The sequence below is a fragment of the Arvicola amphibius genome, chromosome 3, assembly GCF_903992535.2.
Source record: "Arvicola amphibius chromosome 3, mArvAmp1.2, whole genome shotgun sequence".
Lineage (NCBI taxonomy): Eukaryota > Metazoa > Chordata > Mammalia > Rodentia > Cricetidae > Arvicola > Arvicola amphibius.
In genome coordinates this window covers 110,671,476-110,689,997 of record NC_052049.1, presented here as the reverse complement: position 1 = coordinate 110,689,997, position 18,522 = coordinate 110,671,476, and the positions used below count along the sequence as shown (strand labels likewise).

The 18,522-nt window shown below is 50.0% G+C and overlaps 1 protein-coding gene across 1 annotated transcript in view; it reads left to right on the top strand.

Moving 5' to 3' along the window:
- Window positions 1-18,522, top strand: part of Grik4 (glutamate ionotropic receptor kainate type subunit 4) — a 288,631-nt gene that overhangs the window by 130,748 nt on the left and 139,361 nt on the right. The window contains exons 3-5 of the mRNA XM_038322435.1: window positions 2,053-2,150; window positions 6,026-6,191; window positions 17,158-17,336. Of these exons, the coding sequence (XP_038178363.1) occupies window positions 2,053-2,150; window positions 6,026-6,191; window positions 17,158-17,336 (443 nt within the window). The remainder of the gene's footprint in view (window positions 1-2,052; window positions 2,151-6,025; window positions 6,192-17,157; window positions 17,337-18,522) is intronic.

Here is an 18,522-nt window from a genome sequence, read left to right as displayed (position 1 = left end):
TGGATGCCTTCCAAAGACCATCTTGCTGGGATGACATGGAAAGCATCCAGCAAGCAGGGGATCTCCACAGTCAGGCATGGAGAGGCTTGCATGCTGCTCGCTCTGCTCTTCCTAGGTCAGTCCTGGCCATCAGGCTGTATACCCTGGGGGATGGGTGCTTTCAGTACTGTTGAGTCTTCTGCAGCTCTGGGATTCCGGAGGCCACAGATAAAAAAAGAGGGTCCAGCAGATCAAAAGTGCATACAGCACACCCACAACTCAGTGATTTGAACCCTGGAGACCTCTCCTGCTACCTGTGCCCCGTGCAGTTGATTCCATGGCTGTTTTGGCTTCTGGCTAGGAGTCTTTCCACAGGAAGGAGTGCCAGGCTTTAGGTGTGGCTTGTCAGCTTCCTCCACGACCAGCATGCATTCTTCCCTCATGTGCAGTTTCTGGGAAGTGAGTTCATCATGAATAAAAGGAAAATATATGTGACCCTGGGTTTTCAGTTTGGGGTACAGTGTCAAATTATGCAGTGGAGACCGCTGCATGCAGCCTGAGGATGGCGTCTGGGCTCTGACGTCACTGATGTGTGCAGAGAATGAACTCAGACTCTTTCTGTTCCCTCCTTCCCTCCTCTCCTCCTCTCCCCAGTCTCTAGCATTCTGTAATCTTAATTCTCCCTTCCTCTTCTGACCACATGTCCCATCATTCGGCAGTCAATCATGAATGCAATCTGAGATCCTATCTAGAAAACACAGTGCTAGACATCAAGGTGCCTATAGAGATGGCCTGCCTGGAAGGGTTTGCAGTCTAGTGAGAGAGTGAGTCTAGGGAGATGGCTTAACAGGTCAAGTGCTTGCTGCACAAGCGTGAGGACCTGAGTGTGAATGCCCAGCACCCACATCAAAGCTGGGTCTAGTGATATGCACCTGTAGCTTCAGTGCTGGGACAAAGATGGGTGGATCCTCAGGGTTCACTGTCCAGCCTTCCAAACTAGCCAACTTAGCAAGATCCAGGGTCAAGGAGAAACCCTGTCATAGAAATTAAGGTGGCGGGCAACAGAGGAAGACACCAAACAGTGACCTCTGGTCTCCACATTACACACACACACACACACACACACACACACACACACACACACACACACACACACACACACACACACACACACATGCATGCACACACAAGGACATCTTTATGCATGCACATTCATGAAGAACATGGAGAAATTCAGTGAGAGGAAAGGAGAACCCTGTGCCACACCAAACTGGACAAAGATTTTACAAGGAGAGGTATAGACTAGGAATGTGGGAACCGAGCAGGTCTGGGGAAGGAAGATGTCCAAGTAACCCTTGAAAGGTGGGTGTCTACAGCCCAGGAGGGAAGGGTACCTTCCCAAATGAAGGAAAGCAAGGTCAAGACCCCCAGGCCGCAGAGGAGTGAGCCAGCTCTGGGGCTAGGCAACAAGAGGGGCCCTGGAAGGCGACACTCCCTCCACCTTGTGCTCTCTCTTCTCTCTCTCTCACCTGCCCTCTTTGACTTCCACTGTCTGCCTTTACCTCTCTACTGGCATCTCTCGGCCACCTCTGCCCCCTCCCTGTCTGCTTTTCTTCCTCCTCCGCTGTCTTTGCATCTGAGGTGTTAAGAGATTGAATGTGGGTGCCACTCTGGTACCACCTGGACCTTGAATTGCAGCAGCTGCTTCCCCCAGCCCTGTGCAGACCAGACAGAGAGTGTGGGGGGCACCTTGGGTTCTCCATTACCTCTGTCCTTCGGTGATGGCCCAGACAATTTATACCCCCTGTTGGCTGGGGCCGTATGTTGTCATAACCTGGGCCATTTCCTCATTTAATACTATCCATAAACACCAATAAAACTGTCCGAGGTCTAGCAGGCCAGGGAGAGAAGGAGAGACTTGGGTTTGAAAGGGGTGGAAAGGGGCCCAGTTAGAGCATGGGCAGACGTTGAGGGGAATGGGTAATGATCTAAGGACTTAGTCGGGACAGAGTTTAGCTGCATCATCTGAATTCCATGTTTTCTTTCCCAATCCTGCTCCTACCCTGGCTGCAGTGTGTCAGATCCTCCCCAAGGGAGTGGTGGCTGTCCTGGGACCATCGTCGAGCCCGGCCTCCAGCTCTATCATCAGCAACATCTGTGGCGAGAAGGAGGTGAGTGTGGGGCTGGCGCAGCCTGCCAGCTGGACCTCCGAGTGCAGGAAGGGCCCAAGGAGGCCACGCTATTAACACATTGACGCACATGTGACAGAGTGGCCACCGGTGGAACGTTTTCCTTTTCCAAGTGATGGAGAGATGGAGGGATGCTTGCCCACAGGATTTCCCAGAGAATTTTGGTGTATTAGGGTCTCATGGCGGGACAGTGCCTTCAGTGGCCTTTCTGTTATGCAGAGAGATGGGGGAGGGGGGGCCTGCAGGTTTGGCATGAGGTGAAGGGGGCAGAGGTCTGAGCTCTGCACTCTTGTAGATACAGGCAGCTTATTGATGGTCTGTTCGCTAGGATTCTGGGGAAGGATGCCTTGGGGGAGGAAGCCACTGCTCCATTTTATCGTGAGAATAAAATGTAAAAGCCTCTGCTTTCTGAGTGCATGAGAAAAGAGATTTTATTTCGTTTTCCCTATTCACTGGTTCCTGCATTTGCTCTTCCAAGCGTGATGTTGGTCCACAGGTGTGACCTCTGACTGGAGCCTTTGGGCCCAAAGTGTAGAGGCCATTCAATCCGGCTCCAGTTCATAGGAGAAAAGCATGCTGGAAGACAGGTTTCCTAGCAACTTGGACTTTAGAGACTCTGTCTATTGTAGGCATCTTTGTGGGACTTTCTCCTGAAACTACATCCCCAGAAGACAGTGGGCAAAACCCCCACCACCACTCCCGACTCCCAGCCTCTCTGTGGCCCAAAGGCTTTCTGGACCTGTTTGTTGGAATTAGATGAAGTTCGGTCTCACAGAGGAACGTGGGAAGACAGCACCATCTCCCACCTATGTTAGAGACCTGAGGCTTGACTCTGCAGCCCATTTTGTAGTAGAAGCATCTGGATCTGGGAAAGAGTTGGGCACCCTTTCAGAGAAAGCCTACCATCCCCACATTCTCCCCACAGCAACCACCCTGGCAAAGTGGGGAGTCACAGACAGGCTTCTACCTACCCGTGCTTCCTAGAACTGACCTCTTAATCCTGCCATCAGGACTTTGTGAGTAGGCCCTGGTTCTCTGGCTCCTCTCAGAATTGTTACTTACGTTCAAGTATCTTATGGCCATAGCCATACCTGTCTGAGGCTGAATTCGCTTCTCCCAGACCCCTAGAACCTCCTTCCCCCCACTCAGATATCCTGGAAGATGCGTCTTAGGCCAGCTCAGACCACAAAGCTACTTCTGTCCTGCCACAATCCCTGCAGCATTTCACAGGCTCAGCCAGGAGCTGATGTTTAATCTAAATCCTCCTCGCTGTGCTTCAGGTAACAGTCAAGTGTGTTACGTGGCAGGTTGTAACTCAAGCCTTGGCTCTGCTCTTCACCCAGCGAGGCTGCCAACATTTGACTCCCACGTTCTTTCATGGACAGACTCCTTTTCCTTTGTCTTCTCTCCCTCATTCCCCACCACACTCTATCTGCCTCCCTTGGCTATCTTCTCCCAGTCCCCACTCCAGAATGGCCCTGCCTTGGAGCTGGAGCTGTGTCACATTGGCGTGCAAGTCCCTCCATACTGTGTGGCCTTTCAGGACAGAGGTCATGGGAGCCACTAATTTGCAGCATCCCCCGCCCATCCAACCTGGAGTCACTGCCCAGAGAGCACCCAGGCAGTTACCCCGCCTTCGTCTGGTCATATTCCTTCCTGAGCGACCTTGCCTGCCACTCAGATTATGCATTTTGGTTAATATTTTATGAGGCCTGGCTCCCTGGGAAAAGCCCTGGGGTCCTTGCTGTGGATCCCAGCCCTTTAAATACTGCTAATATTTCCGAGACCCCCATGGCTGGCTGCTTCCTGCCTCCTGCTCTCCCCTCAGCCCCACTGTGCTGACTTCTTGGGATAAATTTGCAATCATGAACCAATCATGGGTTGATTTTTCTCCAGGAGAGAGAACAAACCAGAAGGGTGAGGCCTAGCTACCCCTGCCCAGGCCACAGAGCCTGCCTCCCCAGCAGCCTCCCAGTTGCTAATGATTCACTACTTGCCCCATCTTTGGGAGACCTTTCTACCCTCTCCTTTGTGTGGCTAAAGGAGCTTCTGGAAATTTCTGCAATTGGAGTAGAGAGAAGCCGGGAGGCCTAGGCATTGTCCAGGCACTAACTGGGGGTGGGGGTTTGGGGCTGTTTTGTTCTTTGGACACAGAATCCCATTCTCTCTTCCTGAATTCTCATAAGCAACTGAGGTCATCTCTGTTTGGATGAAACTTAGCCAGGTTTAATGGTTTGCCCCCAAACCACACTGTAGAACCCAAACACAAGCCAATCTGTAGAATCCAAAAACCATGCATCTTTCTCCTTCCTGAAGGATGCTCCTACCCCCAATCCAGAGCTGGAAGTTGTGAATTCCTTGCAGCCTGCAATCTCCAAGGGCTCCTCACCATGGGGAAACTAATGGATGGAGCTTTTTTTGGCTAACTGCTGGTGGAACCCAGCAGGCTGACTGTCACCCAGGGAGGATTCAAGTCACAGACCCCAATGTCTGTATCTGAATCAGCCAGGCCACCTGAAGGGCTTTGCCCTTCATCCGGCTCATCTGTCACCTCTCTTGCCTTCAAGGTGTAGTGTTACTCGTTTTAGATCAATTGCCATTGTGTGGGATACAAAATGCAAGCAGGAGGAAAGACACCCACGAAATGCACAGGGTCAGCTCTGATCTCAAGAGCATCCTTCAAATGCACCACCAGGTGTTTGTCAATTCTGCATTGGGCAATCCCTGGTGGAAAAACAAAAAGCCAAAACCAAAACTATGGTTGTGCCCTGTCCATGGTTCAGGGGCTAAGCCCAGTTGAATTCAGTCATTTTCTTTTCCGGTTTTCCTAGCTCTTTGCTCTCCTCCCGTCTCAATTTCTAAAGGGCTCTGGTTTCTGGCAGGCTTCTCCCTAAATCATAAAAGGATAAGGTGGCAGAATCCTACAGAGACTATTCCAGCATTCTCCCAGACCCCTGGAGCACAGCCTCTGAGCAAAGCCAGGCAGAGGAAACGTCCGTAATCGTGTCTGACTAATCCATTCTAGGAGCCAATCCCCTCATCGTCAGGAAAGTCTTCCTGCTGTCTACTTCCAATCTCACTTGCTTTTGCATTGGTACAAACTCACGCTCGGCTTCAGCTCTTGCAGCTCTGAGTACCAGGGATAAGAGTGTCTGAATAAAATCAAGGTGGATGGCAGGTTATTACGATTTAACTTTCCTATTACCTACCAAATAGCCTAAGCTGTCAATAAAGCTGCCACTGATGCCTCTTAATATCTCTTTCCCAGCAAAGAGAGGGAAGGCAGCACCTTCCAGAAACATCGCTGGTGCATGCGGTAGGAAGCCAGCATTGCTCTGATGAATCCAGGACAGGCATTTGTCCGTCTGGCTCCATTTAGAGTCTCTGAATGCTCCTCAGGTTCTTTCCTATTGGCCTTCTACCCCTAGAATTACCCAGAAAGCTTATTGGGATCCATTGTACACAGGCTATATAGGGTTGGACTGAAGGCCTCTTCTCTAACCTATAAGGAACGGTTTGCCTCTTCTTGCTGTCTCTGCTCCAATTGATTAACCACAGATAATAAGCTGTACGGACTGTGCCTTCAGACAGCAATTGGACTCTTACACCGCAGAGGTTAGCCAAAGGGTGGCTCGTAATGGGTCTTCCCAAAGGTGTTACCTCACCGCACTCCCATGGACTTGGAGCCCAGGTCCTGCAGAATTCTTTTCCTGTGGTATGTGTCAAAGGTGTTACGTGAAAGAAGGCATGCTGAGCCACAGCCTGGGTTACCACCCATCCTGCTTTTCCTCTCCCACTCCCTCTGGATCCTCCTTGCTGCCATTTTTTTCTTTCTCTTTTTTCGTTCCTCCTGCCAGGTCCCTCATTTCAAAGTGGCCCCAGAGGAGTTTGTCAGGTTCCAGCTGCAGAGATTCACCACCCTGAACCTTCACCCCAGCAACACGGACATCAGCGTGGCTGTGGCTGGGATCCTGAACTTCTTCAACTGCACCACCGCCTGCCTCATCTGTGCCAAAGCAGAATGTACGTATTCCCAGGCTAGCGGCATGCCCAGACACAATGGTTTCGTTCTCTTCTACTAGGCTGTGGGCTCCTGGGCTTTCAACAAGCGAGGAAGTGTTGGGGGTGTCCCTAGGATTCTGATCTGACAAAAAGCAGGTACAATTCTCTCTCTCTCTCTCTCTCTCTCTCTCTCTCTCTCTCTCTCTCTCTCTCTCTCTCTCTGTCTCTCTCTCTCTCTCTTTCTCTCTCTATGTGTAAGAGAAACAGTGCCCATAAGCACCCTTTGCCTGTACTACCTGGGCACGGAATTAGGTTGCAGGGAGATTGGGCAACTGCCAAGTCTTTTTGTACCTGCAAACTCAATTCCCACATTTTTAGCCTCATTGTTAAGGAGATACAAAGAGGCCTGGGGAGGGGGTTGGGGGGATACAAAATTGAATGTGTTTGTGCTTGATGAGCTGAAGAGTATCTTCCTCCAGAGAGCAGGTTTTGCTGATGGAACAAGGTCCAAGGTCAATTCCTGATAAAGCATTTTCTTTTTTCTTTCTGCAAACACAGGTTTGGAGATAGATTTTGTGTGTGTGTGTGTCTCTCCACATTGTGAGACATAAATTCAGTGTTTATGAGATCTAGCTAATTCGAGCCAGTAACATATGCGCCCACATATCCCAGGTGGCATCTGTATCCCCGCTCATTGTCAGTCAGATACCGGCCACTGCTGTGTCCTGGTGGCTAGCATGTCACCAGCACAGGTGAGCTGTGTAGCTTGTTCTGAGCCTGCAGGTCACCATAGCTGTGCTCATGGATGTGTGCTCTCTTCTGCCAGAAGCTCTGTCTTCAGCTTCTCAGAACTGCTCTGAGCAAGGCTCCCTCCATCCTAGAATCCAAGTAATATCTAAAAGCAAAACTGCATGACAGGTCGGAGCCACCCCTCCCCCCCACCCCGGCAGCAGACCTCCACACTTGACTGCCTCCACGTGTGTTCTTCTGTATTTATCCTCCAGCTTACCTTTACTTGGAGCTACCCAGGAAACATACTCACCGAGCTTTGGCCTTCTATGCTTTATCTAACTATTTTTTATCTAACCATAATTATTACAACCACCCAGGGGTATGGAAGGCATGGTAACTCCCATTTCCAAGAGAGGTACAGACTGAGGGAGAAGAATGGAAAGCAGAGGGACTGGTTCTGTGTCTAGGGAGGGGCTGGTTCCGTTAAGAATGGGTATTGGTAGACGATGGAAAGAGGCTGAGGAAGAAAATCCAGACCCATGGCTGGCAGGTAAGGGAGTGCAGACATGGGTCCTATGTTCATTGAGGGACCTTGAAGGTCAGACCCCTTCAGTACAGAAGAGGAAACAGCTCCAGAGGATCTCTCCCCTTACCTAGAGTCCCACAGCGATTAAGTGGTAGAGTTGAGGCATATATCCAGGTTCCCTGGAAGGTAGTTCAATGTACTGTCAGCAATACCCCTGTATTTGTCAAACTGGGTTCCTCTGGATATAAGCTGGCCCATGCAATAGTCCCAGGTTGCTTATGACTATTTAAATTTAAAATCTAAATTAAACAAAATTAAAATCTCAGCGCTGGGTGTGATGGTGCACATATGCAACGTGAGCACCTGAGAAGCTGAGGCAGGAGGATTGTTGATTGAAGCCTTTGTAGGCTACAGAGAGAGACTCCGTTTAAAAAAAAAACAATAAAATAAGATTACATTAAAAATAAACATTTACTCCCTCTAGCTCCACTAGCTTCATTTCAGGTGTTTGATAGCCACGTGTAGCTAGTGGTCACTGACTAGTGAGTGCCGGGACCAAACACCCCAGAAAGCTCTCTTGAGCAGCATGGCTTTGATGTGAATATTGATGGACAAAGAGTCCTGTGGCAAAAAGCAAATGGATGAATAGAGGATAAGCCTTCATCTTCTTTCCCCTTGTGGCAACTCAGAGTGTAGCTTATAGCACAGACCTTCCGAGATGTCTCCCACGAGCCTCACAGAGATGCCAGTCCAGGAGCCCACAGGATGCTGCTGTTTGATGGAGTAGGCTTTATTTCTGCCCTCTGTATGTGGTACCCAGCATCATGAGTGATGCAACAGAATCAAGCTCCTCCCCATCCCTGCCTCATCCTGGGAATTGATTGCCACAAGGCCACTCTAACAAGACTTACACAGCAGGGATTTTAAATGGCATAGCAGAAAGCCGTCCATAATATCTGGAGGCAAAAGTTTCCTTGAAGTCTACCTCAGTGTTAGTTAACAATGTCTCACCCACTGTTCAGGAAGTCCCTACTTGTGTCTGAGCCATAATCCTTCTTGCTTATAAACTGAGCCCCATTTCTCTACTCCAACTATTATGGGTCCTGGGGAAATCTGTGGCTCAGGTCTACTCAGCACTGAGTACTTGGCTGGGTACTGCTGCCCCCAGCTCAGTACTCTCTCCATTAGAATCATGCCATTCCCTCCTCTCCTCAGTCACGCAGGAGTAGAGAAAACAGTGCTGGGGTTTTAGGGTTCTTCAGGTCATGCTGCAGCAGAGCTAGGACTCTTCTTCAAGTCCTCTGACTCAGGCAGGGGCTTTCCTCTCTGTCCTGCACCCTCCCCCTCCCCAGATTCGTAATACAACCCCAGCTTTAGTGTGGGCCCAGCCTGTAGGAATGGAGACCTCTGGAACAGAGGTCCCTACGTCCTTGAGCAGAGGGGCAGGGCCGTGACTAAAGGAGGTCCAGGGCCTCGAAGACTAGAGAATGCCTGGTCACAGCCTCAGGGACTCTTCAGCCACAGCATAATGTTCTGCTCAGAGAAGTCACATTGCTGCGACTTCTGTCTCCACCCTCCAGGCCAGGGGAGGAAGGTGGGGCCGTCAGGAGAAGTTCAAGGGCAGAGAAGATTAAAAATCTAATCAAAGGCTGAGGAAATGAGGGGCTGCAGGGAGATGTGGCTCAGGGCTCTGGATGAGACCGTCTTCCATCTTCCTTATTAATGCAGGGCCAAGAGACACTGAGGGCAGAATTAGGAACGGGAATCTAATTCTATTTTCCAGCCTTCAGAATCGCATAGCAGCGATCATTCCACGGGGAATCTACCGCTTATGCTCCTGCTTCCCAGAAGGAGTTTTTTTAATAAGCAGGTTTGGGACTAAGCAGAGATACATAGTAGATTACAATATTTTTCTTTAATGAAGAAAAAAGTTGGAGCATCTATAAGTCTTTTTTGGAAAAGGCCAAGAGAAGAGATGAGGTGAGTGGCCCTGCCATGGCCCTCCTAGTCCTCCCACAGAACCCAAAGGAGTTGGCTCCTTGAGGGCTCCCAAGGAGATCTGTGGGTCTCCATGACAGCTGTGGGAACACACTTGGTGTGATCAGAGGAGGAAGTGGTGGCTAAGACAGAGGCAGGACCTCTGTCTTAAGATGAAAGAGAACCATCCTGGGGATGAAGGAAAGTGCCTGCCATGCAAGCCGGAGGACTCAAGCCTGGATCCCCATAGAGCCCTCCTAAAAACCCGGTCTGCAGTGAACAGCTGCAATCTCAATGCTGGAGGGGCAGAAATAGGGCATCCCCCGGACAGCCAGGCTAGCCAAGCTGCTGAGCTCTAGAGAGGCCCTGTCTCAAAAAGCAAGGAGAGTGATTGAGGAGGGCATCCAAAATCAACCTACACTTGAAAACACATACATGTGCACGTGCATACACGCATGTATGCACACATGCCCACACCCCCTATACACACAGAGAAAGAGAGAGAGAGAGACAGAGAGAGACAGAGACAGAGAGAGACAGAGAGAGAGAGAGAGAGAGAGAGAGAGAGAGAGAGAGGCAGGCAGGCAGGTAGGCAGGCAGGCAGGCAGAGACAGAGAGAGACAGAGAGAGTGCACCCCATCTTTGGCTGTGGCAATCCAGAGGAGCCATTCGGTGCTCAGCAGATCACCCCACCTTTCTGAGCCCTTCTTTCCTGTTGTTGGAGACAAGGAAGCTCACTGAGGTAACTGGGCAGGAAAATACCTGTGCCCGGAGGACGGTGCCCACTTGGTTACTGTTATCTCACCCTGCAACACTGGCTGAGGCAGTGGGAACCAAGCAGGGACATTATGATTAATACCCAGGGCCCTTTCGAAGACTAGCTGGGGCAGTCATGGGCTTTCTCTATTCCACTGTCTCGATCCGCTGTGAGAATCCTCTTGCTTAAAGCAAACTTACCCATGCACCTGCAGACTGATCTTGGGACCTCAGTGACACTTACTGTGTGCTGAGAGTTTTTATATTATTTCATTTCAACTTTGAGTTCTCGGGTCCTGGCTTTGATCCCTGACATTACCCAAGAAGTTTAAATCCTCGCATTTAAACCAGAGAGCCTACTGACTATAGCAGGTTCTATTATCGGTCTCATTATACGCATGAAGAAAGCAGAGGTGGCGTCCAATTTCAAGGTCACATGGTTCCCACCTCCCTTGGCTTTGTTCACTCTTCTGATCCATGTGGGAGTGAGGACCCCATTTGTCTACATGTGGGGAGCACAGAGACCTCCCATGGGAGTGGTGCAGTTGGAGGCCAGTGCTGGAGTTGAACAGTTGTGCTCGCTCCCCACACGCTCAGACTTTTAGCTCTGTGGCCTTCTCCACCTTTCCTGTTCCTGGGAACAGCCTCAGGTGGGAGATGGGATCCGACAGGCAGATGAAAGGCACTGTTCCCATGCTTGAATCTGAAGTGTGTCCCCCACCATTCAGTGACCAGTCACTCTGGACTCCCACCTTCTTCAGCTAGGTAGAGCAGCGCTCAGGAAGTTGAAGGAGGAAGATATTGAGGTTGAAGCCTTCCTGGACTACATAAGTAGAAGACCTAGCGTCTCACCTAACTGACCCCCTCCCTCTATGGAGAAAGAAAAGAGTTGGTGCCTCAGAGGAAGTTTGACAGCCATTCAACCCAAGTTTGACACTTGGCAAGGGAGGAAAACCGAGCACATGGCAGGTCAAGAGCACCAGGCACCGCATCACACTCATTTAGCTTACTCCATGCTCCCCAAGGTCCTTCGCTCAGCCAGTCCATCAGCATTAGCTTCCTCCCCCCAGGACTTTGCAGTGCTCCCCCGACTGGGTACAGAGCTTTCCCCACAGCCAAGTGCTATAAGAAGGGTGACAGCTAGTGGAAGGAGACAGGAAGCGAGGCTGAGGAAACAGCTGAACTAGATATTGTTTTGCATTGTCTTCTTTGAGATGGGTTGCGGGTTGCGTGGGTTGCAGGTTGCGTGTGTCAAAGGGTGGCCTCAAACTCACCATATAGCCAAAGATAATCTTGAACTTCTGATCCTCCTGTCGCTAACAACTAATTGCTTTGTGTGTGATCCCTTGCTCCATTTATATGGTGCTGGAGGTTGAAGCCAGGGCTTCCTGAATGCTAGGCAAGTGTTCTACCAACTGAGCTACCAACCCAGCATGCTGACATAGATATTTTCGTGTGTGTGTGTGTGTGTGTGTAGGTATATGTGGGTGTGCTCTGGCATGTGGAAACCAGATGTTGATGTTTAGATGTCTTCCTCAGTTACTCTACTTTATCTTTTCTTTGAATCTATTTATCTATTTATTTCTCTCTGTGTGTGTTTGTGTGTGTGTGTGTGTGTGTATGTAGGTATATGTGGGTGTGCTCTGGCATGTGGAAACCAGATGTTGATGTTTAGATGTCTTCCTCAGTTACTCTACTTTATCTTTTCTTTGAATCTATTTATCTATTTATTTCTCTCTGTGTGTGTGTGTGTGTGTGTGTGTGTGTGTGTGTGTGTGAGAGAGAGAGAGAGAGAGAGAGAGAGAGAGAGAGAGAGAGAGAGAGAATATGTCAGAGAACAACTTGTAGAAGCTGTTGTGGGTCTTAGGGATCAAGCTCAGGGCATAACTGGGCAGCCAGCATCCTCACCTGATAAGTCATCTTGCCAGTCATCCACTTTATTTGTTTATCTATCTATCTATCTATCTATCTATCTATCTATCTATCTATCTATCTATCTATCTATCTATCTATCATCTGATTGTCTGTCTGTCTGTCTGTCTCAGACTGAAATTGGCTGGCCATCGAGAAGCCAGAATCCCCCTGTCTCTCTGAGTACACCCTTCACCCAGCACCAAGACACAAGCACTTGCCACCACTCCTGGCTTTCCAGAGTATTGAAGATCAGAACTGGGCTTCTATGCCACAGCACTTTAACCCTGAGCCATCCCCCTAGCCCATTTTGGATTTGGATTTTGTATTCTCTTTGTCCCCTGCAGAGACATCACTCAAGCATCTCTCTCTATCCTTGTCCTGTGGCTGTAACCAGCGCTGGCTGCACTTTCACAGCCTTGATATCCTCCCCCTGACCCTGGGGCCCCTGCCTTCCAGGTCTGGAAACCAGCCTATGCCCTTCCTCCCGGAGCAGCTGCCTGTTGGGCTCCACATTGATCCACTTTGATCCTGACCAAGACTAATGGGTTCCCCAGGCTCCTCAGCTCAGCTTTGGCAGACATGCCTGCTGCTAGGCCAGCATCCTGTCCCCATCCTACAAAAGAGAAAGACTTAGGTGGAGGTGGTGGAGGCCCGAAGACAGAGCAGAATTTAACCCCTGTGTGGGCAGCTGCACTTGGTAAAGGCTTAGTTCTAGTACCTAGATGTGGGGAGAAAGGCAGTGAGCACACACCCAGCGGCACCGAGTGGAGCATCCTTTCTCTTCTGCAAGTCCCCACCGCCCAGAACAAAAAGTACCCACTTCTGGGACCTGTGAGATGGCTCAGCAGGTCAGAGTGCTTCCCACCAAACATGACAACCTGAGCTTAAACCCATGGACCCGCGTGGTGAAAAGAACTGAATCTGGAAAGTGTTCTCTAACAAAATTATTTTTTTTTTTTTTAGAAAAAAATCCTGTTTTTTGGATTTTCAGAATCAGAGATGCCCTGAGCTCAAAATTCATTCCTTTTTTCTCTTCCCACTTCCCATCCATGGTTTAATTCCCTAAACTGTAGTCCACGAAAGAGCCTTCCCAGGGTTCTTTGCCTCCAGTGATGGGGAAGCAAACTGCCACACGTGCAGCCCATTGCTTCAGTGAAATGGAAGATGCTTCCCTAGTGTGAGCAAGCCTGTCTCTGTCTCCCTGTGCTGCCTAACCCCTCATGCTCCCTAGGCTTCCATGACCAAGTGTGTTTTCTGACTGCCTTTCCCATTGCCACACTCCTCCCTTTGCCCTGCTCGCTTGGTGACAACATGACGTGTCTTGTCAGGCGCTGCTGCTCCCCTGGCCTCAGAGTACCTCCCCTAGTTGCTAATTCAGTCCAGTAAAACAAGTATGGTACATGCCCCTTTATTAGGGATGTGAAGAGGTGTTTGAAAGGGTTCCCTGCCTTCCCTGTGGGAAATCATTTAGGTATATAGTGTTGTAACTAGATGGCCCAACTCACACACATGATCTAACTTACATGTTCCACCTTTACCATTGCGCCAAAGCAATTCACCTTCAGTGGAAAATGTTCTTAAGGGGTTTTTGAGATGGCTCCACAGGTGAAGTGCTTCCACATAGCATGAAGACCTGTGTTTGGATTCCCAGCACCCACATACGAACTTGGGAGTAGTGGCATGCACTTTGCAATCTCAGTGCTAGGGAGGGAAAAGCAGAACCCCTGGGCTTGTTGGGCGGCAGCCTAGCTGAACCAGTAAGCTTCTGGCCCAGGGAAAGGTTCTGTCTCAACAACTAAGGCAGAAAGTGATTGAGGAAGACAGTGGCCATCAACACACACTCCACCCACATACTTACTATACTTGAAATTTTGTTTTGGATCCCTTCCCTGGCTAATGGGATTAGGTCCTATACTTTCTTGGGGGGATGCTGGGCAGTGTGACAGTAAGTCATGTGATCACAAGGGGGAAACACGCCACACTAGAGTGTGCAGCGTGTGGCGTTGCTAAGCCATGGTGTTCCGGGGACAATGTGTGCAGTGGGTTTTCCGATTAGGGTAGTTCCTGCTGACAATGGCTTTGTCAGGACAGAATTTCTTGAAAATTCAGGGGACTGTGTATGCCGACAGATATGTTATGTGATTGACTTTAGGGACTGGGTGGTTGTCCTCGGAAGTGTTGGGGAAGGGAGAAGATGGGTGGAGACAGAGAAAGGAGAGGTGCTCAGGAGGAGAGGCAGAAAATCACAGTGAGAGGCTATCAGGCTTTGCAGAGCCCCTTCTGGGCGACTGACACCTTGGTGCTGCTTTACTGACTCTCTATGACAACCTTCCCCCTGGTTTCCTAGGCGTGGTGGTGTAGTGAGCTGGCTGGGGGGCGTTGTCTCACTGACTCCCTTGTGGCAAGCCTCAATCTTAAGCTCATTTTTGCCACTCCAGGCACCATCTAGGTGGGGGGAAGGGATGACTAGGGGGTTCACTTTTTAGGGGTGCCCACTGCCTTCCTCTTTAGTCCCTCCTCTCAGCACACAGAATGTGGGGTGAAGTAGAGGAAATGTCCTGTTCTTGTGTAAAGGACATCAGAGCAGCCTGGGAGTCAGTGACCACGGATTGATTGGAGCCCTGTGGACCTGCCAGGATGAAGGGGATGAAGGCTCCCTCAGCTGCCTTTGTCAGGCCTCACCAGTCTGCCCACCGTCCTGCTGTCTCCCCTTGGATTTCCTGGCCTCACCCCCACTGAATGGTGTTGCCCATTTGATACATTCTGGGCTCAGGGGACAGTTAGCCTCTTTGTAGCCAGGTACCAAAGATTAACAGACCAGGTCTGTGGGGTTTATTCAACTTCTGAATTTTAATCCCTCTGGCATCAGCCCATGCCTAGGACCTGGCCAGATTTCTGGAGAGCTGTCCTGTGCTCTTTACCCTGACTGCCTGGTGAAAATGGTGCCTTTGGGTCAGAAGTTCAAGTATTCGTCTGGTCGGGGTTTGCCTCCGACGTCACCTCAGAGGTAGACACAGTCTTCTCTCTCCATCCTGAAGCTGGACCAAAGGAGGCTGTTCCCATAGAAGTCCAAATCCATTCAGGCCACTAAACAAAACAGGAATGTGACTTAATTCCACTCTCCACTTGACTTACTTAAGCCCCCGAGGGCAGGATCCAGTGTGGCTGCCTGCTGTTTGTGTACATAGATTCCCCTAGTAACATACCTCCTCCAGTAAGGCCACACCTCTCAATCTTTCCAAAGGAACAAGGATTCAAACATATGAGCCTACGTGGGTCATACCATGTGGCCCTCATTTGTGAAGCAAGTTATTTCAGCTCTCCGCATCCCTCACCAGGCAGTCCCCAGCTGCCGGAAGGACTTTATCAAGACAGGAGCAGGAAAATGGGTGGCCTACACATTCCCAGGTTCCCTCCGCCATCGTCCAGGCCCTCAAGGCCCCCCTCCGGCTGGTTGCTTGTTTCAAAACAAAATGAAACAAAACAAAAAATCACTCTTTCTGGTTGTAAACAAACAAACAAACAAACACAAACACACCAAGTAGTGCTGGCTTCACTCAAGGCCTGTCTCTGGTGTGCTGCGTGGACATAGTCCCTGCTGCCACTTGCTTTGTCCCAAGAGAAAACATGGTCTCATTTGTAAAGGGTTGGGTGGAGATCGAAAAGTGAGAAATCTAGTCCCGGCTGTGTCTCACCCATGAGTGACCAGGCAAGTCACAGCATCTGCTTATGACAGGGAGAGTGGGTGGATGCTCTTTAGTGCCACCTCTGAATTCTGTCGATTCCTTACCTCCCTGCCTCCCATTCTCCTCGGAACTTGGGGATTTTTAATACTTTTTTTTTTAATATTTATTTATTTATTTATTATGTATACAGTATTCTGTCTGTGTGTATGCCTTCAGGCCAGAAGAGGGCACCAGACCCCATTACAGATGGTTGTGAGCCACCATGTGGTTGCTGGGAATTGAACTCAGGACCTTTGGAAGAGCAGGCAATGCTCTTAACCTCTGAGCCATCTCTCCAGCCCCGATTTTTAATACTTTATAGAATTGTTATGAAGACTTACATAAGATAAGCCATGTAAAAATTTTAGAATATTAGCCGCAGCATAATAAGGTTTGATAAATGTTACGCCTGTCCTTCCTTTGTGAGCAAATGCCTGCAGGTATCTTTCCAACAGACTCAAGACTGCTGGCTCTGGGGAGATGGTCCTCCCACCATACACCTGCCCTCCCTGTGGTCTGCCTTGGTAGGGACAGACGGAATTAAACCCCTCTAATCTCAGTGACGTTGTTCTTGATTGTTTCTTCCCACCAAGACCCCTAGCATCAGCCATCTGGGTATGGTGGGGAAGAGAAGAATCCTTAGCTTGGGGTCCCCCTTTGCCATTTGTTTCTGAGCCCAGGTTTGCTGCTGTTTTCTTTTATGATCATGATAATCCCTTGTCCTAGAGCAGCCACAGGGTTCTGAGGAGTTAAAAGAGGTTTGCTTGGACTTTTTTCCTGGGCCTCAGGGTCTTGAGGAAACTGCTCCTCCACTGTCACAATGGAAACAAGGGCTTTTCTTGGTGGATTTGATGGAGCACTTACAGGTACTCCTGAGCACCTAAGAGTTTTAGGTGCATCATTTGACAATGCCCAGCGCGGGAGTTGCCTGCTCGTAGGATTTTTCCTTCTTAGAGAAGGGACTGAGGTCTAAACAGCTGGCTACATGGGAAGATTCTGGAAGTGGTGGAGAAGAGGCTCAGGGCTGGTGCTGTCTGATCAAGTTCTCAGCTAGCGGGCACAATGTTTTGAGGGACGCACTGGGGGCTGTCTCACCTTGTGCTGCATTCCTGAAGGGGCCACATGTTCTATTCTGAAACGTGGGAGCTGATGGGAGCTTCTAAGTGCTCCTTATAGCAGATGGCATAACTGATGCCAAGGAGGCAGAGAAACCTACTTGGGGTTTAAAGACCTCCCTAGCACTGGCTCTGAGCTGCCTCCAGCCTTTGTCACCCTGTGCCTTGTCCTCCCCCCCCCCAGCATCTGTGGAGGTGGCTCTGCAGACTCTCAGGGGCTTCTTCCTCCCCACTCCCCCCAGGCCTTTTAAACCTGGAGAAGCTGCTCCGGCAATTCCTTATCTCCAAGGACACACTCTCAGTCCGGATGCTGGATGACACGCGGGACCCCACTCCGCTCCTCAAGGAGATCCGGGACGACAAGACAGCTACCATCATCATCCATGCCAACGCCTCCATGTCCCACACCATCCTCCTGAAGGTGGGAGCCTGGCTGGGTTGGGTGCTGGGAAGCATAGTGTGTCCTTCCTCCCCTGTCTTTTCTGACTTGAGCTATGACTGTCCCTTGGTCCTGGGCTGGGTCTGAATGCTGATCCCCTCTGTCTACTTCTGTTTCCATGGATACCAGTCGCTCCAAAGAGAAAGCAGGATGATGATGCCACTCAGGAACACTTAGCACCAGGTGGGGCTGAGAGACCAGTTGGACCCAGAGTCACACTTAAGAGGCCCTGGTGAAGGCCACTTGTCAGACAGTGTACCCAGCATCATTCACATGCGGTGCCGAGTGTCAGCCTGTCCTCAGCCCTGACAATGTTTCAACAGTTTGCAGCGTGCCCCTCTGCCATTGCACAGCATAGTCCTCTCCAAGGTGATTTCAGATAGGTTTGTCGCTGTCTCCACTGGGCAGGTAAAGAAGCTGAGGCCCTGGGAGGTTACCAACTGTCAGAGGCCAGCCTTGTGGACACCTGGGTTGAACACACCTAGCTTGCTCTCACCCACAGGGCAGACACTTTCTATTAGGGTTCATGATGACGTAGAGTGATGGCCAAGCAGACATACACATATAGACATGGGACTTTGTCAGAGGCAGATCCCAGAGAGAAAAGTCAGGTAACTAGGGTCACATGGACAGCCGGAAACAGCTGGGCAGCTGAGGTGCCACCTTGCCCCAGTTCCTGGGCTAAGCATGTGTTTCAGAGAGCAAGCCTTGCTCTGTTCTCTTCCTTAATGCCTCAGCTGTCCCCACAACTGCTCAGGCACACTGACCTCTCTTAATGTTATTTTAATTGCACATTTAAGCACACCCTGCCATCTTCCACTGGGGTAGCCAGACTCCTCGTTAACCTCTGTCTGGCTGTGCTGAGCCTGAAAACACTCAACGTCTGTCTTTTCCTTGGCTTTCGTTTCTGCCTCTTGCCTCCCTTTCTCCCCTGACCAGGTTTTTCCCCCTCCTAAATCTGAGAGTTAATAAGAGATTTGAATGATTTCTCCCAGTACCCAGGGCTGTCCCTTCAGCCTGTTGCTATAGTAATTTTCCACAGCACCAGAAATCACATCGGTCTATGAGCACCCAACCTAAGAAAGAACACTCAAACACACACACACACACACACACACACACACACACACACACAGACATAAACACACAGAAAAAATATAGAGTCACA